This window comes from Megalops cyprinoides, chromosome 6 (assembly GCF_013368585.1).
Source record: "Megalops cyprinoides isolate fMegCyp1 chromosome 6, fMegCyp1.pri, whole genome shotgun sequence".
NCBI lineage: Eukaryota > Metazoa > Chordata > Actinopteri > Elopiformes > Megalopidae > Megalops > Megalops cyprinoides.
The window spans coordinates 5,545,820-5,568,515 of NC_050588.1; the positions used below are offsets into that span (position 1 = coordinate 5,545,820).

Consider the following 22,696-nt stretch of genomic DNA (forward strand, 5'->3'; position numbering starts at 1 on the left):
GGCTGGGGGAGAGGAGAGTAAACTGATAGAGAAGGAGCTTTTTAAAATTTCACTGTAATTCTGTAGAGCCATAATCACTCAACTCTATTCACTAAAAGTGATGTATCACATAGCACTACTCACCTCAGTCTCTGTAGTTTACAGTTTGGATTCTTCAGTCCAGCACAGAGCCGCTTCACTCCTGAATCTCCCAGCTTATTGTAGCTCAGGTCTAACTCTATCAGGTGTGAGGGGACTGACTGGAGAGCGGAGGCCACAGTGTCACATGACGTCTTTGTCAGGTTACAGCTGTCCAGTCTGCAGAGAACAGTTCAGAGACATTTAATAGGAAACATGTAAAATCTGAAATGTAATACTGATGCTGTTCAGTGATAAACTGACAGTGATTATAATAAGGGCTAAAGTCTGATAGCTGTACAGCTTTAGTTCTGACCCAGTTGTTTCCTTCCCACAATAGAATGAAATAACACCCTACACACAGAGCTCTGCAGCGCCATCTGTGGTCACTGTGAGTGTCGCATAGAGGCCACACCTGCCTCACTAGTTCACTTCCAGAATAAATCATTTTCTGGCTTTGTATCTTACCCCTACCTCTATGTCTGCTACAAGGATTACAACTTTGCTACATTCACTATTACTTTTTACATTTAGAATATGAAAGAGACAGTTAAGGGTGTATTTAGATCTAATATGTGATTATTTGATCCAAGTTTCATTTTAATCTGAGCTGCGTTGCACCATTCAATAAAAAACTCTGACTATCAAATCAAAGGTTAGGCCTTTACCCTATGATTAATTATTATTCTGCACATAATATTGAATTTACAATTATGCAATATGTAAACAAGCATAAAAGGAGAAGTGGTTACAAACTACTTTTTAATTATTAATGTTACATGTTAAAAAAACTGAACAGTTTGAATTTTTTCCCCTCAGTTTATGCATACATCTTTTTCATACAAAAAGGTTAACTGCAATCATAAAAGCACTCTGAAATAACACTGAATTTTTCCTCAGCCTATTCACAAATGTCCATGTAGAGGTAGGGAGAACAGGGGAGACAGCAGATCAACAATACACTACAATACCACAAACAGACATACAATACACCATTATACCAAAAAAGGGAACAAAACTAAACAAATTAAAGAAAATATTCCACACACACAAAAAGGATGCAAACAGCTTGGTCATCCATCACCATTCCCGCTACAACTTAATAAGATTATGGGCCAGATACAAATCGCACCATTGGCACACACCCGATGTAAATAGGAATTAAGAATTATGACTTTATTCTGGGATGGATGGGAGTCAAGAGTAATGACTTTAATCAGGCAGGTGCAGCTTTTCTGCATGCGCAAAGAAAAGACTCCAAATCTTGTAAAATTTGTTAGAGGACCCCCTCAATGTGTATCTAATTTTTTCTGGTTTAGGCAGTGAGAATTTATCTGAGAGGTGTTGAAGAGATGCAAAGATGTTGTCTATATATACATCCTTAAACACTGTAATGCCAAATGTTGACCAGAAGGAGAATGCTCTATCCGTCAGTGAGGGTGGGAAAGCAGGATTTGCAGCTAGAGGGACAGTGGTAGGAAATGCTCGTAATCCGAATCGGCGTCTAAACTGTCTCCAGATTCTCAATGATGTTTCAACAATGACATTTTTTATAGTGGGAGGAAGGGCAGTTGATAGAGGAGTGTAGGAGGGCTTAAAGTGATGTAGAAAAGCATGAAGATGGCAAGCAGTGGCCTGAGTGAGTTCCTCAAAAGTGACTGATTTCTCTAGCTGTTCAACAGAGTCAGAATCAAGACTGAAGAATCTGTCGAAAACAGAGGGGTCAGCAGCCAGCTCGCATGCATACAAGGACAGATAATTTTTAAAGTGGTTGTTAATTAACTTGTTATCTGTTATTAACCATGATGGAGTTTGGATCTAGGGTATATGATGAGAGGATGATTCCTGTCGTAGCTGGTGAGATAGCAGCCTACCTGCCTTGTCACTATCTTCATAATATGTGTATCTGGATCTAAGTATCAAGTTCTCTACATGGCCTGTTTAGAGACTATCAAACTCTGCCTTTAAAGACAGCCGTTCCTCATGTACATCTGAGGATGGGGAAGTAGCAGAGATGTTATCAAGCTGAATCATTCACTGTCTTATCTCAGAGAGCTTTTTTCATCATTTTTTCTCATAGCCAATGTATGAAATAATTTCTCCCCTAATGTATGCTGTCAGAGCCTCCCAAAGAACACATGCAGAAACATCTGGAGTTTCATTAACTGATATAAAAGGTCAATTTGACAGGCCACAAACTTCACAAAGTCCTCATTCAACAGCATGCGATGCCATGATGCACGTGTGCCATCAGGCCTCTCAAGGCAGACATCCTGTTCACCTGCTGCATGGTCAGATATTACAATATGAACATGGCTGCACAGATGAGAGTAACCTATTACCTATCAGGAAATAATTAATACATGTAAAAGTGTGATGGACATGGAGAAAAGGAATATTCTTTTCCGCATTGGCTGAAAAAAACACCAGAGATCTCAGACAGCAAACTCTTTCATAAAAGACGGAATTACCTCGGCAGACTTCAAGGGCATATTCTTTCTGGTGGAGGAGCGGTCCAGTTTAGGATTAAGGCAACAATTAAAATCACCTCCCAGAATAAAAAAAATGCGAGGACATATCAGGTAATGTGGAGAACAACTGTCTAAAGAAATGATCATGATCCCCATTGGAAGCATTAACACTGGCAAGGAGGACAGGGGTATTAAAGATGACAATGACAAACCTCCCATTAGGATCAGCTGTGACATTACAGTATACGAAAGGAACTGATCTATGTTAAAGAGTCATGGCTCTCCTAGATTAGCCCTGAAATGTAGAATGATGGCTAATCTATCTCTTCCTCAGTTTAAGGTAATCACAGGCTTTAAGATGAGTCTCTTGGGAGATAGACAATATGGCCCCTTATATGGACCCCTAAATGCACTTTGCTGCATTTGACTGGCTTGTTCAGGCCTTTACAATTCCAGCTGACAAATTTTAGCTCCCTTCCACCCAGCTTGTGGGTTATCCTATGTTGTACCACATCTGGTGTAGGCTATTAAGTATGTATAGATGGAGACACTTGGCAATAGTACCTGAGTGATGTGAATAGACAAAGCAAAGTAAAGCACATATAAAACACTTACAAAAACAGATAACAGGTAACAGGTAACACCCACCAGCCCTGGCAGAAGCGTCTCCCCAAACGAGAGACCCAACACTGCTATTAACCCTTCCAACTAAATGCTGCGTGAGAGTGGCACAAGACACATGAAAAGTGAACACAGTATAAATGTATACAACGATATCAACCAAAAATTACTTTATGCTGTCTTTATCACAACAGAAGAATATTACGGACTTATCTAAATTATGTATCAAATAAGCGAACGTCAAAGCGGTCTGTGTAGTTAAGATAGCGGCTAACATTCGCCAATCAGAACTAACCTACGCTGGCTAGCCAGCTGGCTATTCGTGGAATAAGGTAGCAAGCTATTCATGCCAGAAACTACTCCTACTACTTATCATTACCTTAAGGTCCTGTCGTTTTAACATTTTTGTTTATAAAGTCCACTGCAGTGGCTGGGTCCTCAAACTCGTGTCTGGCTCCGCTGGGCAGGGTAACACTCAGTAACGCAGGGTAAAGAAGTCCAAACGGAGCTCCCGGACAGGAGCGGAGAAAGCGCTTCATAGTCCCAAAAGCAGCCAACTTCCCAACGATGGCAGCTGATGGAGAGCTTCTTACCCTTGTAACTGAGACGCAGGATTTGGGCTTGTCGCGGAGGGAGTGATGTGCTCGGTCTAGTAACGGTCTTGTAGGTCGAAGTCCTGACCTAGCTGGGCAACAAAATCAGTCGGGTGGCTGGGAGCCCTCCACACTGGTATACCGCTATAACCTGCTCCCACAAGGCGAAGATTGACAGAGCAAAAGCCTTTTCTGACACGAAACAGCTCTCCGTGGTCTTCTCCAGGGTCTTACATTCGGAAGTGGGTGCAGTCAATTTCTCCGAGCACAACAGGAAAACCATCGGTCATGTAGAATGCAGTAGTCGTCTCCTCCCTAGGTTAAAATCGAATTTATCGGTCCTTCAGCGTTACAATGGCCTCTGAAACTCTGCAGATGGTCCTGCTCGCAGTCGATTTGCGAATGCCAAAAATGTCACCATCCGGCATCTGGAAGCACTCAGTGGCATAAAGTATCTAACACGGGTAGCTGCAACGAAAGTATCTCTCACTTGAGTGATCTCAGCTACAATTTTCCCATTAATAATGGTGACTGATGGTGATGTTTAGTAAAGTGGTAGCGATGAAAAATGGATCATTTTCCCAGAACTCAATTGGGTGGAGTCCCTGATTTTCCTATGAGGAATTCGCCTCTGCTACTGTAGGCTACCCACCGAAGGTATGCTGTCATTATAACAACTTAAACCACCTCAAGTGACAGAAAAAAATATCCTCAGTCATGATTTAAGTCTGAGTCTATATTTCTGGAGCAACCCAATTAAACTGAATCATAGTTTAAAGTACAAATAAATCTATATTAAATCCAGGTTCACATTAAACTGAAATGAGTTCATTCAGGTCTAATCCTGAAGTTTTGTGCAATATCATTAACTCACAAACCCTGATTTAAACTGGTGTAAGTCATAATCCTTATTGGTGCAACCTGCCAGCAGTGTCATATTTTCACAAAGCGCACAGGCCACCATGGAGACTGAAAATATGTAACTGGAATATCAAGATTATCCTTCAATTTATCGTCTCTGCTGATGCAGGCCGTCGGCTTTATTTAAAATGGGTGAAATTAAGGGTGAAGGAGGCAGCTGACAGTCATTTGGCGTTAGCACCACAAATACACATCAATTCCGCCGTTTTAATAACTGTCAAATACAAGTGTAATGGTCTTTTTAATATATACAGTATTATTAATAATCTGAACACTAAAATACAACTAAGTGACGTTCGACAATATATTGGTCTCTGTTCAGTTTGACAGTACATCTTTTATCTTATAGACTGTTATTGCTTTTTATTTCACATCTTTACATAGCCTATCTGTAAGGAAAGTCAATTGACCTTTACGAAAGCGTTCATTCAAGAAAAGCTTTTTGTTCCAAATGGACCCGCTTACTGTGGTTTCCAGAGTATATTCTTGCTTTTTCTCCCTTAACTGACAATACCCAGTCTTATTCAGTAATGTAGATGGATGTTGAAATATGGTGGACTAATAATCCCACAACTGAAATGATGCAATATCAAAAAAATCCTAACAATCCGAACAAGAATCCTATCGTCGTCAAAGTAAAACAGCATGCGCTGTCAGTTAAGATGGTTTTATATTCATTCTCCATACTGGATGGAGCGCTACTAAGCAAAACATCTATGGATGCACTACTGTCTGAACATATCCACTACCAGCCTATCCTTACTACATACAGGCCAGTAGATCTGCGCAGCGCCTGGTGTGAAGTGACGCTCCTGAGCGGGCAGTAAGATTTCTCCATTGCAATCCCTCTGTCGCCGAAAATACCGTCCGTGCCTAACAATAATCCCTAATAGAGCCGCACCGATACCAGTGAATGAAAGCCGATACCAATACTGAGTATTTCATTAACAGTGCAAGCCGAAGTATTGATACAAGTACTTCAATTAAAAATGATGAAATTTTATTTGCCTGTTTAGCCTAATAAAACACATCGAAATCAAACATAAATTGTTTTGTGTCATTAAGGGAGAAAATATTAGCGATAAATTAAATATTATCCTAATTGTTTGACCACATAGTAGCAGCACTTCTAATAACAGTGTTACCTGGCATTTGCCAAATATTTACATCTTGGCCTACATCTAGTGCTGAAGAGTAAAGACAGATTATCTAGGAAGTGCAAGACAGATACAGACAACAAGACCCATGATATGTTAATGTTCGTTTCTCTTCTAGGAGACTTTGTATAATATAAAATGTACTCCTCCATCTAGTTTGGACATCCTGTTGCAACGTCTTCATCGGAATTTGAGGTCTTTTTGAATGTCTCCCAGATGAAAGTAGGCTAACAGGGAATGCCTAAAATGTCCGAAACGTCCCACAGTTTTTCTGTTGATTGCTACGATGTCACAGATGGAGCGCTGTGACAACACTCCATCATGCACAGCGAACCAAATGATGCAGCTGCTGTCCCTCATAGTTTAGTTGGAACCCAAGATGTGCAGTGCCCTCCAGTTATATTCATGCCTTTGATAATGACAGACGATAAGTAGCGCTGAGCTGTATTTTATGATCTGAACTTTCAATAAGGCTGGGAGAAAAGTACAAGCTTGTTTCACTCGTCAGTAAAGCTGGAATCAGGATGGGGGATGTGTGGATTTCAGGAACTTACCTATAGAAGAGAAAAGGATTCTGGGATTCTCACTACCATTCCTATTTAGATTAGAGGAGTATGCTGACCTGGCTGCATTCAGAGCATCTACATACACACAGTTAAGATGTTCATAGCCCTGAGAATGAATATTCTGTCCAAACATTCAGAGTGCCAGCCTGTGATTTTTAATTTGGACATGCTAAAAGTTGGAGTGACCTCCCCCACCTTAGTATCTTAGCAGTTACTGAGGGGTGAAGAGCTGTAGCAGTAGAGTTTCTTGATGCCATTGTTTGTTGAGAGTGCCTGTGCCAATACGGTTCACTCACACAAACCCAGTCCTTCATATCCAGCTATCAGATACTGACCCCCATCATCTGACCTCAGTGCAGACAGTGTGTACTGGGAGTATTACTTGTGAGAGCCCTCATTAAACCACTGAACTGGATGCCTGACTCCTGTGTTTTTACTGACACACCACTCTGATGACAACGTTACCCTGAACCCAGTGAAGTATGAGTTTTGTTTCATATGATTTCAATGGAGAAAAGAGAGGGGAAATTTGAATAATAAACTTCTTTAGGCCTTTTGAGGGGGTTAGTCTGAGTTTTGATCTCACCATTTTATTCTGCTCTGGAAAGCTCTGATTCTGATGAGTATACACTAGGGATTATGTAGATATTGTGTCAGTCATATGCATTATTAATACCATAAAAATACTTACATGGCCTTCCTGCAGTTCTTGACTACTGGTAACAGTCTCCGATGGCCTGCTGCTGATGTTTTGTATGTCTTCAAGTCAAACACATCCAGGACCTCCTGTGACATCAGCAACACAAAGGCCAGAGCTGAACATTGGTGTGGTTCCAGCTTTTTATCAGAAAGTTTTCCTGATTTCAGGGAAATCTGGATTTGCTCCACTAGAGAGTTGTCATTCAGTTCAGTCAGACAGTGGAACAGATTGATGCTCCTCTCTACTGAAGATTCCTCTCTGATCTTCTCCTTAATGTGCTTTACTGTTTCCTCGATGCTCTGTGATCTGCTTCCTGTCTGTGTCAGAAGGCCTTGCAGAAGGCTCTGATTGGAGTCCAATGAGAGGCCAAGAAGGAATCGGAGAAAAAGGTCTAGATGTCCGTTCTTGCTCTGTAATGCCTGATCCACTGCACCTATGTGTAACTCAGACAGCTGCATTCTGTCACCTTGAGGTTTTGATTTGACAGATTTGAGTACATTTCTCTTCTCATTTACGCATGAATGAAACACAAACAAGGCAGCCAGATACTCCTGAATGCTCAGATGCACAAAGCAGTAGACTTTCTCCTGATGCAACCCTGACTCCTCTTTAAAGATTTCTGTGCACACGCCAGAGTAGGCTGATGCTTTGCTGACATCAATGCCACATTCTCTCAGGTCTGTTTTATAGAATGTCAGATTTCCCTTTTCCAGCTGCAGAAAAGCCATCCGTGCCAGTTTAAGGATGATTTCTGAGTCTGATATTGACATCTCCTTTGGATTTGACTCATTGGTGCCATGATACTTCAGATTCTTCACATTGGTCAGAATGAGCAGGAAGTGTGTGTACATTCCAGTCACAGTTTTGGGGATTTCTCCATTGTCAGCTCCACCCATCAGTTTCTCCAGCACAGTAGCAGAAATCCAGCAGAAGACTGGAATGTGACACATGACGTAGAGACTCCTGGATGACTTCATGTGTGAGATAATGCTGCTGGCCAGGTTCTGATCACTGATTCTCTTCCTGAAGTACTCCTCCTTCTGTGAGTCATTGAATCCTCGTAACTCTGTCACCCGGTGGACACACACAGGAGGGATCTGACTGGCTGCTGCTGGTTGGGAGGTGACCCAGAGGAGAGCAGACGGAAGCAAACTTCCCTTAATGAGGTTTACCAGCAAGACATCCACTGATGTTGATTTTGTTACATCACCCAAGTTCTCACTATTCTGGAAATCTAGAGGAAGGCGACACTCATCCAGACCATCAAAGATGAACAAAACTTTGACTTCATCACGTTCAACACTTTGAATCTCTTTCAGTTCTGGAAAGTAGTGCTGGAGAAGTTGCATCAGACTGAATTTTCTCCCCTTTTTCAAATTCAGATCTCGAATAGGAAGAGGGAAGATAAAACTAATGTCCTGATTGGCTTTTCCTTCTGCCCAGTTGAGAATGAACTTCTGCACGGAGACACTTTTTCCAATGCCGGAGATCCCATTTGTCAGCACAGTTCTAATAGCTTTGCTTTGGCCAGGTAAAGGTTTAAAGATGTCCTTGCAGAGGACTGCAGTCTCCTGTGTGGTTTGTCTCTGGGATGCCAACCCCCCACTTCCCCCCTCTGTGATGTAGAGCTCTGTATCCATCTCATTGAGGAGGGCTGGGTGGCCCTGATTTGCTACATCTTCAGATGTGCATTCAAACTTCTTCTTCAGGTCATTTTTCAGTTTCTGTTGGACTCCTATAATGGATTCATCTGAGGACAGAAAATATGAGAAATAGTGTTATACAAAATAAGATTATAATCTTGGTACTCCAGGAATCAATCTCTAGAAAAAATATGACTTTTGTTCATTTATGATTCAGTCATATTCTGAGTGTTGGAAACCTGAAAGGAAAATAAGCAATTATGGGTAGAAATTCACTACTACAGAAAATGATTCTATAAACTTGGAGAATTCAGTGACAACCGGTCAATAATAACTGCATTTCTCACCACAATGTGTTACATTAACACAAATTCATTCCCTTTCAGCTACAAAAAAAGTGATGGTTGTTTCTGAGATAGATGAAGCAGCTCCTTAACTCGTGTGTATGCGCTCGTCGAAGGAAAAACTTCCACAAAACTCAGAGTAAAAAAAGTAAAATAAAGGTCTTTATTCCAGACTATACACGTAACAGAATATGTCGAAACAAAACTTCTCTTACAAGAGAAGATCTAAAGCTAATTTGTTCCTAATATGACACGCGACTACGGTAAGAAAACTGTGTTGCTCCGCAGCCCCAGAAATCCCCCAACTCCTACCTTAAAGCCAGACTCAATGAATGTATAAGTGCAAAGACCTGTCTTAAAGTTACAGTATTCAAAAATGTTACGAGCATAAATCCAATCATAAAGAAAGGCGTCCTAAGCTTATCAATTGTACATTAATGATACAGCTTTTACCTGTGTCATCTATCTGAACATTATGTAATAACAATAACTTATACACTCTTTGCTGTTTATGATAATGCTACTGTTCCCTATAAACTTCATATGTAATATAAACAACAACACTTAGACACACAATTATCACATACACGACTGAAGTGCTTTGGCTCCCACAATATCTGACATTAAAATCATCAAAATGACACCAAATTACTCTCAACTCCTGACACAAACAATTCCTACAGAATCTGAATCCTTCCATATAAAGATATTCAGTGCAAATTGCATCCTGTTTATAGTGAACAAATACAGAGGAACAGTAACACTAACAGAATGGTAAACACTTTTACTCCAATATAGTCATAAAACACTCATCTTGTCTAATCACACAAATACTGTGTGATTTCAAAAGCATTCTGGCTCTGGCCAATGTGAGTGAGTCTGTAGTGAAGACCAGGCTGTTGTATAACGACTCTCTGAAACCCGTGATCATGGCATATTTAAGTTTAATGGCGATCATTCATGTTGAGTCTGGAAGTCCTGAGTACGACCCAGTCAGGAGTTAATAATAACCCTGTCCTTTCCACACTGTACGAGTTAATAATACCTCTATCACTTCCACACTGTACGAGTTAATAATATCCCTGTCATTTCCACACTGTACGAGTTAATAATATCATTTCCACACAAGACTCAGCAGGTATTTCACAATTTTGGAGGCATGGCTTTAAGAGGGAGCAGTAGTTGCTTTTGGGTGAGATTTCTGTCCTCACTGTTGGTTACTGCATGTGACTTTAGAATGGACTCCCAGAGGGAGTATTTTTTCAACAGAGACAAAGTGGCCAGCTAACTGGAGCAGGTACATTGTAGCAAAGGAGCTGTTTAAAGCTCACACTGAGCCAGAAAGCCAGAGCACAGGAGCAAGCTTGTGAGTGTGGAAGGGGTCAGGGTTTACAAGTCTGTGTATCTTGGGTGTAAAGGTTTTGGCCAGTGTGGAATTTAGCTAATTCCAGTATTACCTCAAATGTAAGGCAATAGCATCCTACTGTATGCTTTTTGTCTTTTGTGTTTGTAATTGTTTTAAAGACAGAGGAATCCATTGTGCTATTCTGATCAAACAGCCGAGACTGTTGTCTATGTAGAAACAGCTACTGTAGCTCAGAGAGACACAGTGGATCCTATCTGCACAGAGACAGCTACTGTAGCTCAGAGTGAAAATTCAACAGCTACAATAGTTACACATATTTCTGATAAAATATACACACATACATTTAATGGAAGAGTGATAAAAGTGTTTTAAGCCACACACACTACTTACTCATTAGTGGAGAGAGCTCATCTGCAAATGAAAGAACACAGAATTAAGTCTCAGAGAAGGGAATGACTGAAATGCAGTGATGGAATTGTAAAAATGTTTTATAAAAACATTTCAAATATTACTGAATATGATGTTTTCTAAGCTATACACATGCACACAGATACATTGCTCACCTGGGTTTTGGGAAACCCGCTCTGTAGGTGAGAGAAAACAGAGTTAACTTATTTAAAAGAGAATAATTGGAAAAAAGCCTCCTACTTGAGCCCCAACCTCTAAATATGTTTTATTCAATCAGCACATATTCACATCCTTTAGTGCACTTTAGTGTATTGTTTTGTTTAAACTTCAGAATAAATTTACATCACATAAATGACAAAAGTTTGGGATTTCTTTCTATTTTTTACATTGTAAGCAGAATTAGAGATTTCGCTTTGCTGTTTAACTCAAAATACACAACAAAATACAGAGATGGTGAATCAGTTGCTGGCTGTTTTTCAGAGAAAATGCTGTGCTTACATCTACCTCTCAGACAAGGGAAATACATGTGAAACATGAGTCCACTCTGCTGGACATTTGCTTCTTTCATTAATATGGCAATGAGACAATGCACAGCAGTGCAGAAACACACAGCTCCTGTAGTATGTACTTTAAGGCAGGGGTGAACCATGAGGAGCTGTTTGGTTTGGTGGAAATACTCTGGTGATATAATGGTGCCTGCTAAATCCCCAGGAGTGGAGTATTTCTTGTGTGTGATCAAATCTTTCCACATGTTAATGAGAACAATGCCAATATCAATCGTTTGTTTGGCCTATATGATATCTGTTAAAAAAGCCAACATGATATATTTAAAATGGAAATGAACTGTTTGCATACATGCTTTCTGTTCTGATGATTTTCTTTTTTCTAAGTATTTTCTGAATTTTCCAGGATCTTTACATGAATATTTTCAGCAACTATGTTAAGACACTTCTGTGACTGAAATGGCCATCTTTCTATTAAAATCCATTCATCGTACCTGCTGCGGTTCTGAAGTAATTTATGTCACACAAAATAATTCAGGGAAATGAGTAGAGGCAGCCACTGTAACTCCTAAACACCTGCTTAGGGCCCCCAAAAGCACTTGAAATGTCCCACAAGTGAGCTTTTCTTTTTTCATGACTGATAATCGGTGTGTTAGATTTACATTTACATTTACATGATCAACCACAGATGCCGAAGTGATAGGGGGCCCCCAAATCAAATTCTGCTTAGGGCCCCATAAAGCCTTGGGCCAGCCCTGATCCTGTCTGTATAGAGACAGCTATTGTAGCACACATCCCTAATAGACAGACAGACAGACACACACACACAAATGCACACACACACACACACTCAATCACACACACACACAATAACTCTACTTACGCATTAGTTGGCCAAGCTCCTCTGCAGATAAAAGAAAGCAGAATTAACTCACTAGGAACAGAATAATTAAAATGTGTATAAAATGTCTTCATGAAAGCAATGTTGATTTATTATGGAAACTAAACTTTCCAGGGAAATGAGAAGTATTAGAAAACACTAAGATCATTGGTTTGCATCAAATGATTTTTTATCTTCTGGATGTCTGCTGGAAAAGAGCGTCATAGTGTCAATATATGAATAGATCTGCATTTATGAACACAGATAAATTCTTTCAGCTGTCTTCTATCACGCAAAGAGTTATGGGGTAGTACAGCCATTTGACTGACTCCAGATCAGTGATTAGAGCTGTCTCCTCCTGTAATGCAAAGGGTTATATGTTGATATATCTTGATATATCATCCGTGATGGAAAGAGTTAGTACAGCCCTTTCACTTTTGTGACGCAGAGATGTATCAATAAATGAATTACCTTCCTTTCTGCGCTGCTCTCTGCGCAGTTTTCTGAAGCGGTAATAAATAACAGATCCAATGACAGCAAGAGCAGCCAGAGGAAAAAGCACAGCTAAGGCCTCCTTCCTGGGAGCAAGAGGGAACATCTCAGCTGGAACAGAGAGAACTGCTTATTAATATGGTATTCATTAATAATGTTTACTCATTGATACTGTTCATTTAGTAATATTGTTCATTAATCTGTGAGAAGCAGAGTGAACGCAAATGTGGAGAATCTGTTAATATTGCTAATATGATAATCATTGGTAAAGTACATTAATTTTCTTCATTAGTATTTTACATTAATGTATTTCTTTAATAAGAGAAATAAAGGCAAAAGGCAGAGTTTTGCATGTGAGCTTTTGAAGAGTCGTTACTGTTTACAGTGAATTGAAGTGAAGTTCAGCCACTCCTATCAAAAAGTGGATAAAATGGAAATGATCAGAGTGGGATTGGAACCAGAGTCTTCATGATGACACCATAAGCAAATCCATATGCCACAACACAGCACTTAACCTACAAATCCACCCCTCAAATGCAGTGAGGTAAGTGCTATTTATCAAGACAAAGCTTGCATTTTGGAAACAGCTGTATAATATCATTGTTGTTTTGTAATTTTGACAAACACTTGTTCTGTAACCCCAGTCTAGGTGAGTTGGCTGTTGTAGCTACACTCCGAGTCATAAACTCACCTCCAGTATAACTCAATGCTATGAGTCCGTGCTTCCTGAAGGCTGTCATTTGACAGTATATCCTTCGTTTCTGGAAGGTTTCTTGGCTTAGCAAACTGAGCGCTGATACAATTAACTCTCTCTCTGTGTAACTAATCAGTCTGTGCATAACAATGATCCATCATTTTACACTTCATTGCTGTGATAACATCAGCCATGTCTCAGTTGCAACGCTAGTCCCTCAAATCCGCTTTCATTCTGCCTCACCCATTCTCTGCCTCACACCGCTGTCAATCACTAGTGGGCAGAGCTCATTCATATATCTTTCAAAAGATTTAAAACTGAGATTTAGAAATATTTATAGTTGCATGCCAAGATTTAAGGAAAACTGAACATATCAAATTTAATATCAAACATTTCCATATTACAGATTTACACAATACAGATGTAAAGTAAATATTTATTTTCAGTCCAGTTTACATTTAGTTTAAATTATATATTTAATAAGCACTTATATCCTTTTAGATCTATTGTTTAAATCTGAAGATCTCATTAAATCTCATTTTTACACAGATTTTTTTCATTTCATGTTTGATGTTCGCACTTAGTAAGAGATATGAATAAATATGGAGGGTAATGTATTTTGTTAACATTGACTAATCTCTAATGAAGAATCATCTGTTCTAAAAGTAACATTTATTTAAATTTTTATATTATTTAAGTTACATGTATATTCTTACATTTTTGGTGTGAATGTTTCCCTGTTCCTCCTTGGCTGTATTGTTGCTGAAATAAAAGAATCTGCACAATAGGCAAATGTGGGTTTGGAGGCTGGAGAAAGTATGTTTGTAAGTTTCATCCCAAATCCAAGAGCTGACTGCACTAATTACCTCTAAAAAAGGAAGTGCTGGTGTTGACAACAGCCATAACAGCAGAGAAGACCATGGCACCCATGCAGTAAAACAGACTGCCAATGAAGACAAACTCAATATGGGGAGCCTTTCAGTGGTTGCACCTACTTTTAACTGTAATATATCAGCACCTGGTGAAAATACAGTAACTAACCTGCCAGCATGGCTCAGATTAATATTATTTTCTTAATATCAGCACCAGATGAATACAGAGTAACTAACCTGGTTCAGATTAATATGACTTTCTTAATATCAGCACCAGGTGAATACAGAGTAACTAACCTGGTTCAAATTAACATTATTTTCTTAATATCAGTACCTGGTGAATACAGAGTAACTAACCTGGCAGCTATTTTTGAAGAAAAGTTGCCGTTATGTTGCACACACAATGATGCATTAAAAGGAATTTGCGTAGCTGTTTTAGCATTAATTTGCAAGATGATAAAATACTGATTCTGATGATAGTGAAGTATATTTTGCTAAATTCTTCCCCAGCCAGCAGATGTATTTTGCTGCTGCAATGTGTGAATCTGTTAGTTTGCTTCCTCTGTTAGTGTTTCTATTGGTTGGAGTTTCTCTTTCCTCTGCCATGTCTTTGCTTGTTCACTAACCGTTATTTTACACAATCTATCGTGGGAGATGCTTCATAGAGGTGCATTCAGGGGTGCCATTTGCATAAGGTGTTTAGATAATCACTCTTATAAATACCCCCAATGGGAAATTAGCACATGTCATGCACTGTAAGCACAGCATTATTACTACAGTGTATACGCATGCTGTGTGAATGGGGTTGTTTAGAGCGGATGGTATGGTGTTACTCACCTGTGATGTGAAACTCTGTCTCCTTCTCCAGGCTGCGTTGCTGCAGTTGAACTCGACAGGTGACCCTGTTGGTGTCTCTGTCCTGTATGATGATGATGCGTCGTCTCACGATTAGGAGATCCATACTGTCTCTGTGTGTCTCTGTAGGTCCAGCAGGGAGACTGTGTCCCTCACTGTCCAGCCAGATGAGTTCAGGCTGAAGATCCCAGCCTTTAGATTCACACAGCAGGCCGATCCCCCATTCTCTGTGTCCCTCCATGGAGATCAGTGGCTCAGTTCCTACAGAGACACAGACTCAGAGGTTACAGCACATAACTTATAATCATTTAATGATCTTTCTCTTAATGTTCCATAAAAATATGCATAAGCATTATTCAGTTTTAAAATGATAATGATAATTATACACTCTACTTATAGAGCACCTTTCATAAAACATTTTGCAGCCCAAGTGCTTAACATAGCACTAAAATAATGCTAAATCAAGATAGAGGGGATTACAATAAACCAGACATAGTAAAAATAAGTTTTTTAAAAACAAAAATGAGTAGAATACTGATACTGAATAGTGAATAATATAGAATAATATACTGAATAATAAAGATAAATAACAACCAATGAGATCATATTACTAATAAAAGCAGATAAAAATCAAAATAAGATGTGATCATCCAAAATCAATCTTAAAAAAAGTGTGTTTTCAGTTTTTCAGGGTGCTATAGTCTAAACTATAGGGGTGTGAGAATGAAATGCCTCTCCCAGGGGCGGAGCCAATGGCTCATTGCAGAGGGGGCGAGGACCTGTAGTGGGCCCTCATACAGCCTGTTATAGGCTGTATGAAGATGCAAGACAGATCCAAGGGGAAACTTACGGAGACGGAAGGGCGGAACGGGGAGAAATGCGGATGACAATGAGGTGTGCTAATTTCAGCACACCTCATTGCGTGAGACCATTTTTAAATACCACGGCTCCGTCAGCAGTGGCGGTGATGGGAAACAAAACAAGACAGCCGGGGATCGCCTATTTCCTACTTTGGGACTCAAACATGGGGCGTAATTTTTCTGTTTGTACACTTACACAAGGATACTGGACAGCGAATAAAGTTTTCTGTAACTCTATTGTGTCTCTGCTCATTCAAAATAGCTAAATATTGCAGCTAGAAACATAGCCATTTTTTGTCGCAATCAAGACACACAAGCAAACTTTATTCAAAACATTCAACTAAACAACAAAAATGCATGTTCAGTCAGGCAGATTGGGCCTAAGGTGGACCCCTTCGTAACTGGAAGAATCGTTCCACTACATGCCTCTCCTCTTTAACTTTAGATTTACATGTGGAACACAGAGCATATTAGTGTGGGATGATTTGAGTAAGCAATCTGGCGGGTAATCGGTTATAAATTGAGCTGGTGCAACGTTCTGTGCTTCTAATATCAATAAAAGAACCCTACAATCAATTCTAAACCTGAATGATTTGTGTTGTGCAGGAAGAGCACTGACCTCTTACTTCCACTTTAACAGAAGCATCGTCATACCACTGCAGAGACTGAATGAAACATTTAAACTGTCCTTCATCAGAGGCTCGTACTCCTGCCAGTCTTAATGAAGCGTTGCCTTTCTTCAGCTCCTCTGGGAAGAGTGCTGTCCTTCCTCTGTACGATGGGATCTGATCCGCATTTCTAATTTCTCGCTCCCGGTAACGATGCACTACTGTGTCTGTGGAGTCAGGTCTGAACCACTCCACATGCATGTCCTCAGCATTGATGTTGGGTTTGAGGTAACAGGGCAGAACAACATCTTCAGCAACATCAGCAACGACAGGGTCAGCTGGACCAAGAACCTGGAACCTCTCTGCAAAAAACAACACAGACACTGCAGCTGGACAAACAGCACAGACCCCACATTCTGTGACAGACACATGCTTTAGATATCAGTACTGCAGTCAGTGAGAGTGCAGGTGAAGATGTGCTGCTGTGTCAGACACACACTTTAGACATCAGTACTGCAGTCAGTGAGAGTGCAGGTGAAGATGTGTTGTACCTGGTCTGGAGACAGAAGTCTGGTGGAAGAACAGGAGAATTAAACACAAGTATTGTGCCTCATCGCCCTTCATCTCTGGAAGACACAATGGCATGGAGATTATGCATACTGTATTGTGATTTGTTTTGTGTAAGGACAGGACCCTAATGTAGGACAGTGGGGAATTACTAATATAGTGAAGATTGATGGTTTGACATCATGTTTAAAAAGCTAATCATCAATTTCAGTATCACTCTGTTGTAACTACATAATTATCAATTTCTCATGTACACTCTTGCAGTTCTCAGAGGAACAACCTTTATCAAGAATATGAAGGTCTATAGTTCAACAAATTACTTTTGTAACTTACATTATCCTCAACGGTTTAAAATGTGACATAAAACCATCTGTAATAAAGATGTAGCCTGGCTGCTATTTGTTAGATTCAGCTGTTCTACTTTTTGTAGTGCTGTTTAATACTGAAGCCCACAGAGTGTCTACCTGCTTGCTGTTCTAGAATGTTCCCACTAAATGAAGCCCACAGTGTTGTATCTGTCTGCTGCTGTAGAAGGTTCCCCCTCACCGAAGCTCACAGTATGTGCTGCATTACCTGTCTGGTGTTCTGATAAGGTGACAGGTGTTCTTACCTGATCTCAGTCTGTCACTCAGCAGCTGTGCTGGGGCTCCAGATGTTCTCTTTTATGCTGGACCAGTTGAGACTCTTGACACAGAATGGACACTTTTCAATACTGAGGGTAAGAACACACAGACAGACCCTCCATCTGACTGGCAGCTCTCTGCTATGGGAGATTAATATGCAATTCTGAAAGAAGTTCAGTTTTTACTTTCATTTTTTTACTCCACACCTGGCCTGTTATACCACATACCAAGATGTCTTTCTCTATCTCTCTCTGTGTGTTAGTGTGCGTGTGTGTGGGTGTGAGAGAGAGAGAGAGAGTAAGAGTGTGTGTGTTTGTGTGCACTGATTGACTGGTTCTCCTGGCCTTATATTCCACATGCCAACATGTCTTTACATGCCAGCCTTATAGAGCAGTGTCACACTTCCTGGTGTATGAGATTATGAATGTATTAATGAAGTAAATCTCTTCTTCTCTCATTTTGCACTCTGTCCTCTGGCCCTGTGTCCTTTCCCCTCTCACCCACAGTCTGAAAAGCTGAGACCATATAGGAGCATCTGCAATATCTCATACATAAAGAAATACCTCCTACTGAAAGAAACATCTCTACTTAAAGAAATATCTCTGACTTAAAGACAAAGGCTTCTCACAGGGCCCACAGAATACCTATATGAACACATACTCTGAACAAACTGTACACACACACACACACAGCACAAACTATACACCCACACACACTATACACTCCGACACACACTACACACGCTGTACAAACTATACACACACACACTCATATACACACACTGTAGAAACATGCACACTCCCACACACACACACATTCAATCCCACAAGACACAAATTACACTATCACTGATGGGCCACACAGTGTCTCAGCTCCTCTATCACTTACAGGCTGTATCACTATCACTCTGCACTCTACAGCTCTGTCCCTCCTGGGGTTCACTCCCTCCACTCTGCACTCTACAGCTCTGTCCCTCCTGGGGTTCACTCCCTCCACTCTGCACTCTACAGCTCTGTCCCTGGTAAACTCCAGCAATGGCTTCATCAGGTGGCTGTGAGTTACTGGACAACATACCAGAGCACAACATCATCTCTCAGGAACAAAACAAATGGGTGTGTTTTCGAAGTAACAAAACCAGTTCCTTGAAACTTGGCCAAAAATGTCCTTGTTCTCATAGATTACACTGTAGTGATGCTTATCCCATGGAAGATGATCTTACCACACCATGATCACTTTAGTTCCATTCACAAGAGTATCTCTTCTCAACAACATGGTACGTATCTACTCTCCTGCAGAGAATATCTCTGGACATTTTCAATTAAATATCGATAAAAACCCTTTATATAAAAAAGTGGACATTTTTGGTGTTTTTTTCTGCTTAAAAATAAAAAAGAAATTTTACACATTAATCTTAATGGCAATGTACACAGCAATTTTTTTTTTACACAAAATCTTTTCTCACTGAACTCAGATTAGTTAGCAGAAATGGAAATTGGCTTTCATTTGGCTGGAGACCTTCTCAAACAGCAGGGTTTAAAAGGTCCCTTCATGCAAAAACATCACCTCATTTGCATTAGAGGAGAATTCTCTGTCTGGGTTGATGATAAATGAGTCGTGCATGAATCCAGTGACATGACTGGGAATGGAAAAGTCCTCAAATCTGGCAGAGTAATTCTCCCTTGGCTGTGTGATGAGCTACTTCAAAATCTCTGTGACTTCTCCCAGTGTCTTCAGAGCGTTGAAGTACAGCAGCCTTTCCAAAGGCAACTCTGCATGGAAGAGTTCAAGTTTCCTCCTAAAGACCTTGAGTTTCTCCACCATATACACCACAGTTTTCTCTGTCCCCTGTAGCTGCAAATTCAAGTGGCAAAATATGTCATCTAAAATGCAACATACATGAATATTCACTTTCTTGCATGATGTAAAGGTGGCCAGCTGCCGCTTTCAATTTACATTGCGTCAGGGAATCCACAGCTTGTTGCCTGAGGTTGATGAAGCTCTCCAGGGCTTTGCCCTCACTCAGCCAGCATGTGTCACTGTGGAGCAAGAGGTCACTGTGAATAGCCGGAGATGCCTGATGTCCCTCTAACCAAGCTGATTATCTTCACTGTGTTCTCCCTGACACCTTTCAGATCCCTGCTAAATTAGGAGCACAGCTCACTTGGTGAATGAGACAGTGAAGCCTGCTAGTTTAGGGAGCAGCACCCTTGATTCTGCTAACCAGGCCGCTTTTTTACTGACCATGGAAGCAAGATGGGGCTGATTTTTTCAAATGTCAGGTCATGCAGTGAAATGAGTTCCTGCAGATTTCCAAAGTGAAGTTGCCAGTGGTAAGAAACAATATTAATTTTGTAATAAAGTGAAAATATTAAAGAATATTACACTATTTTCAATCGATATATGTAGATAAAATATGCAAGTACAATTGTTATTGTCATCATGAAGGTGTGCCCCCCAGGTGTCTGCTTTGGAAAATATGCTTGATGACCCTTGATGTAGAGACTATGAAGAAAAAGTTATCAGTGTGTTCAGCAGAGTTCACCTGCATATCATTGTTGTTTGAAGTATGGTGATAAGACAGTGGAGTTTGCCTATGCTACAAATGAACACTGATGCAAAAATGATTAAATAGGCCTGCATCTATCATGAATGGAGGACTTCATGCCAAACGGAATCAAATGCCTTTTTAAAGTTTACAAAACAAATAATTTTCATTTACCAGATTGGTAGTCATATTTGTTTCTTAGACGATACAGGCTATCTATGTGGACAGACTCAGGACATTGAGTTTAGTAAGGAAGGCCAGTATGCAGGCATTAATGATACTGCAGAAAACCTTCCCCAGGATACTGTTCACACACATGGCTCGGTAGGGTTTGAGTGGCGCCATCTGCAGCTCAGGCTGCTGTGCTTTAGCACCTCTGTACTGGTGCTGTCACACCCACTCTCTTTACCTGATTGGAGGGCTGTGGGTCTGTCACGCAGCTCTTCAGTACTAACTGGATTCTCTTGTGGGTTCTGATGGATTTGTTCTGATTTTAGAGCTTCACAGATTCAGTTTTCTGAATTCATGTTTAGCTTGGAATTTAGTGTGTTTATCTGTCATGGCAACATAAGAGAGGTGGTTTACAGAGTGTGTTACCTGCCCTGAAGATGTGTAGAGGTTGTTTACCCAATAGGTTTAGCTGCCCTGAGGAGATGTAGAGGTGGTTTATAGAAGTGGTTTTAGCTGCCCTGAGGAAGTGTAGAAGTGGACTGGAGGCCATGTGGTTGCCTGTGACCTTCATCCTAATCTCTGCCAGACTTTAATTATGAAATTTGACTGATGAGAAAATGTCTTTCAGTCCACCTAACCTGGTCATTTGCATATGTACTTTTTGTGGTATGAAATTGTTTTATTAAATATTTGTTTAGGATTGGAACATGATCACCCTCAAAGTGAAAACAGAAATGCACAGCTCCTCTAACTGTGTGGAGGTTAAGATGCATGAAGCACTCTTTCAGTTATGCATGGGGTTGTGCCTGCGAGACCCATTCTCCCAGGTTTACATACTTTGTAATGCACAGCTGAGCTTCCGGTTAGTGCCTACACTGTCAGTCCTCACATGGTGGGAGATAGTGGATATGATGCTGCATATGATTTAGAATAATCAATCTTGTGCTCTTTTTCTGTACAGGAAATGAACCTTTGAAAAGGACACACACTCAGGTGGAAAAAACCTGGTGCTCCAGGTGACATTTGAAGTCTCAGCATTGCTTATCTTAGTACTGCTGTATAAGTACAGTGTGCTAACTGATTGCATTACTGGTGCGACATAATGACAATGTAAGGCGCAATCATTATGAAAAGCCATAAAATAGTTTTATTTAGTGTTTTAAAATACACCTGCTGTAAGCTGCTTGTTACATGTGGCGCACCGTGCATTTGTGGCGTCTGGGCCGCCTGTGTCTTGGTTTTCCTCCCTCTCTCCTCTCTTGCTACTGTCCTGACGCAGGTATCCCGCTGCACTGCGTCCTGCCTCCTCATTCCGGCCTGGTCAACCAGAGGCGGAACGCCCCAATATAAAGATGCTGGATTTGTAGAGCATTTGTAGACTATTTTGATCCTTCGTGTATTTTTCGTAATCTACTATTTACAAATTTGCCTGTATCGTATTTGACTGCTTCGTTTTCTGACTTTGATTGTGGATTGTGTCTCTCTTTGGTTGCATTCGGTTGTCGTGGGAGGAGGGCAGGTAAAATGGGGGGATCCCCGTGTTAGTGTTTTTCGTTCTGTATAGGGTTAGGTTAGAGGCAGGTGCCACTTTTGTATGTGTTGTTTTAAGGTAGTACTTAGGTTTTGTTTGGCTCTGCCACTCTTTTTGTGTTGTAGTCAGTTGTATGTTTGGGTGAAGGCATTTAGGGTTGCTTTTTGTTTTGTTAAGTTGTTTTTGTTAGCACCGTCTGTCGTTCTCTCCTCTTTTCCTGTGTATATTTGTCTTTATAAATATTGTAAATATATCACGCACCCTTATGCATTGCTCCAGTGTCTGTGTGTTTTTCCATCTCTGCACCGTCCAAGCAGGCAGGGGGTGGTTGTTTTCGTTTGTGTTGCGTCCCTCACCCATACCCCTGGATGCCATTACTCATCTGGGACGTAACGTAATTTGGGGGCTCGTCCAGGATATTTTTTCTCAGAATTGTTTGTGCCTTTCTTTTTTTTCCCGCGCAGTGTTTGGGGTTTGCAGGCTTGCACAGCTGAGTGTCTGCGCCTAGTGGACGGTGTGTTAGTGGTGGGAGCAATGGCACAGTTTAGTGTTGAGGGGTTCCTTAGTAACCCTACAGTGGAACGGATA

The 22,696-nt window shown here is 40.5% G+C and overlaps 1 protein-coding gene across 1 annotated transcript in view; it reads right to left on the minus strand.

Moving 5' to 3' along the window:
* Nucleotides 1-22,696, minus strand: part of LOC118778894 (NACHT, LRR and PYD domains-containing protein 12-like) — a 49,759-nt gene that overhangs the window by 23,691 nt on the left and 3,372 nt on the right. Inside the window, exons 3-12 of the mRNA XM_036530678.1 lie at nt 17,223-17,241; nt 16,683-17,033; nt 15,186-15,479; nt 12,762-12,893; nt 12,294-12,314; nt 11,063-11,083; nt 10,890-10,910; nt 7,613-8,896; nt 7,138-7,573; nt 124-297 (exon numbers count right to left, since the gene is read on the minus strand). Of these exons, the coding sequence (XP_036386571.1) occupies nt 124-297; nt 7,138-7,573; nt 7,613-8,896; nt 10,890-10,910; nt 11,063-11,083; nt 12,294-12,314; nt 12,762-12,893; nt 15,186-15,479; nt 16,683-17,033; nt 17,223-17,241 (2,753 nt within the window). The remainder of the gene's footprint in view (nt 1-123; nt 298-7,137; nt 7,574-7,612; nt 8,897-10,889; nt 10,911-11,062; nt 11,084-12,293; nt 12,315-12,761; nt 12,894-15,185; nt 15,480-16,682; nt 17,034-17,222; nt 17,242-22,696) is intronic.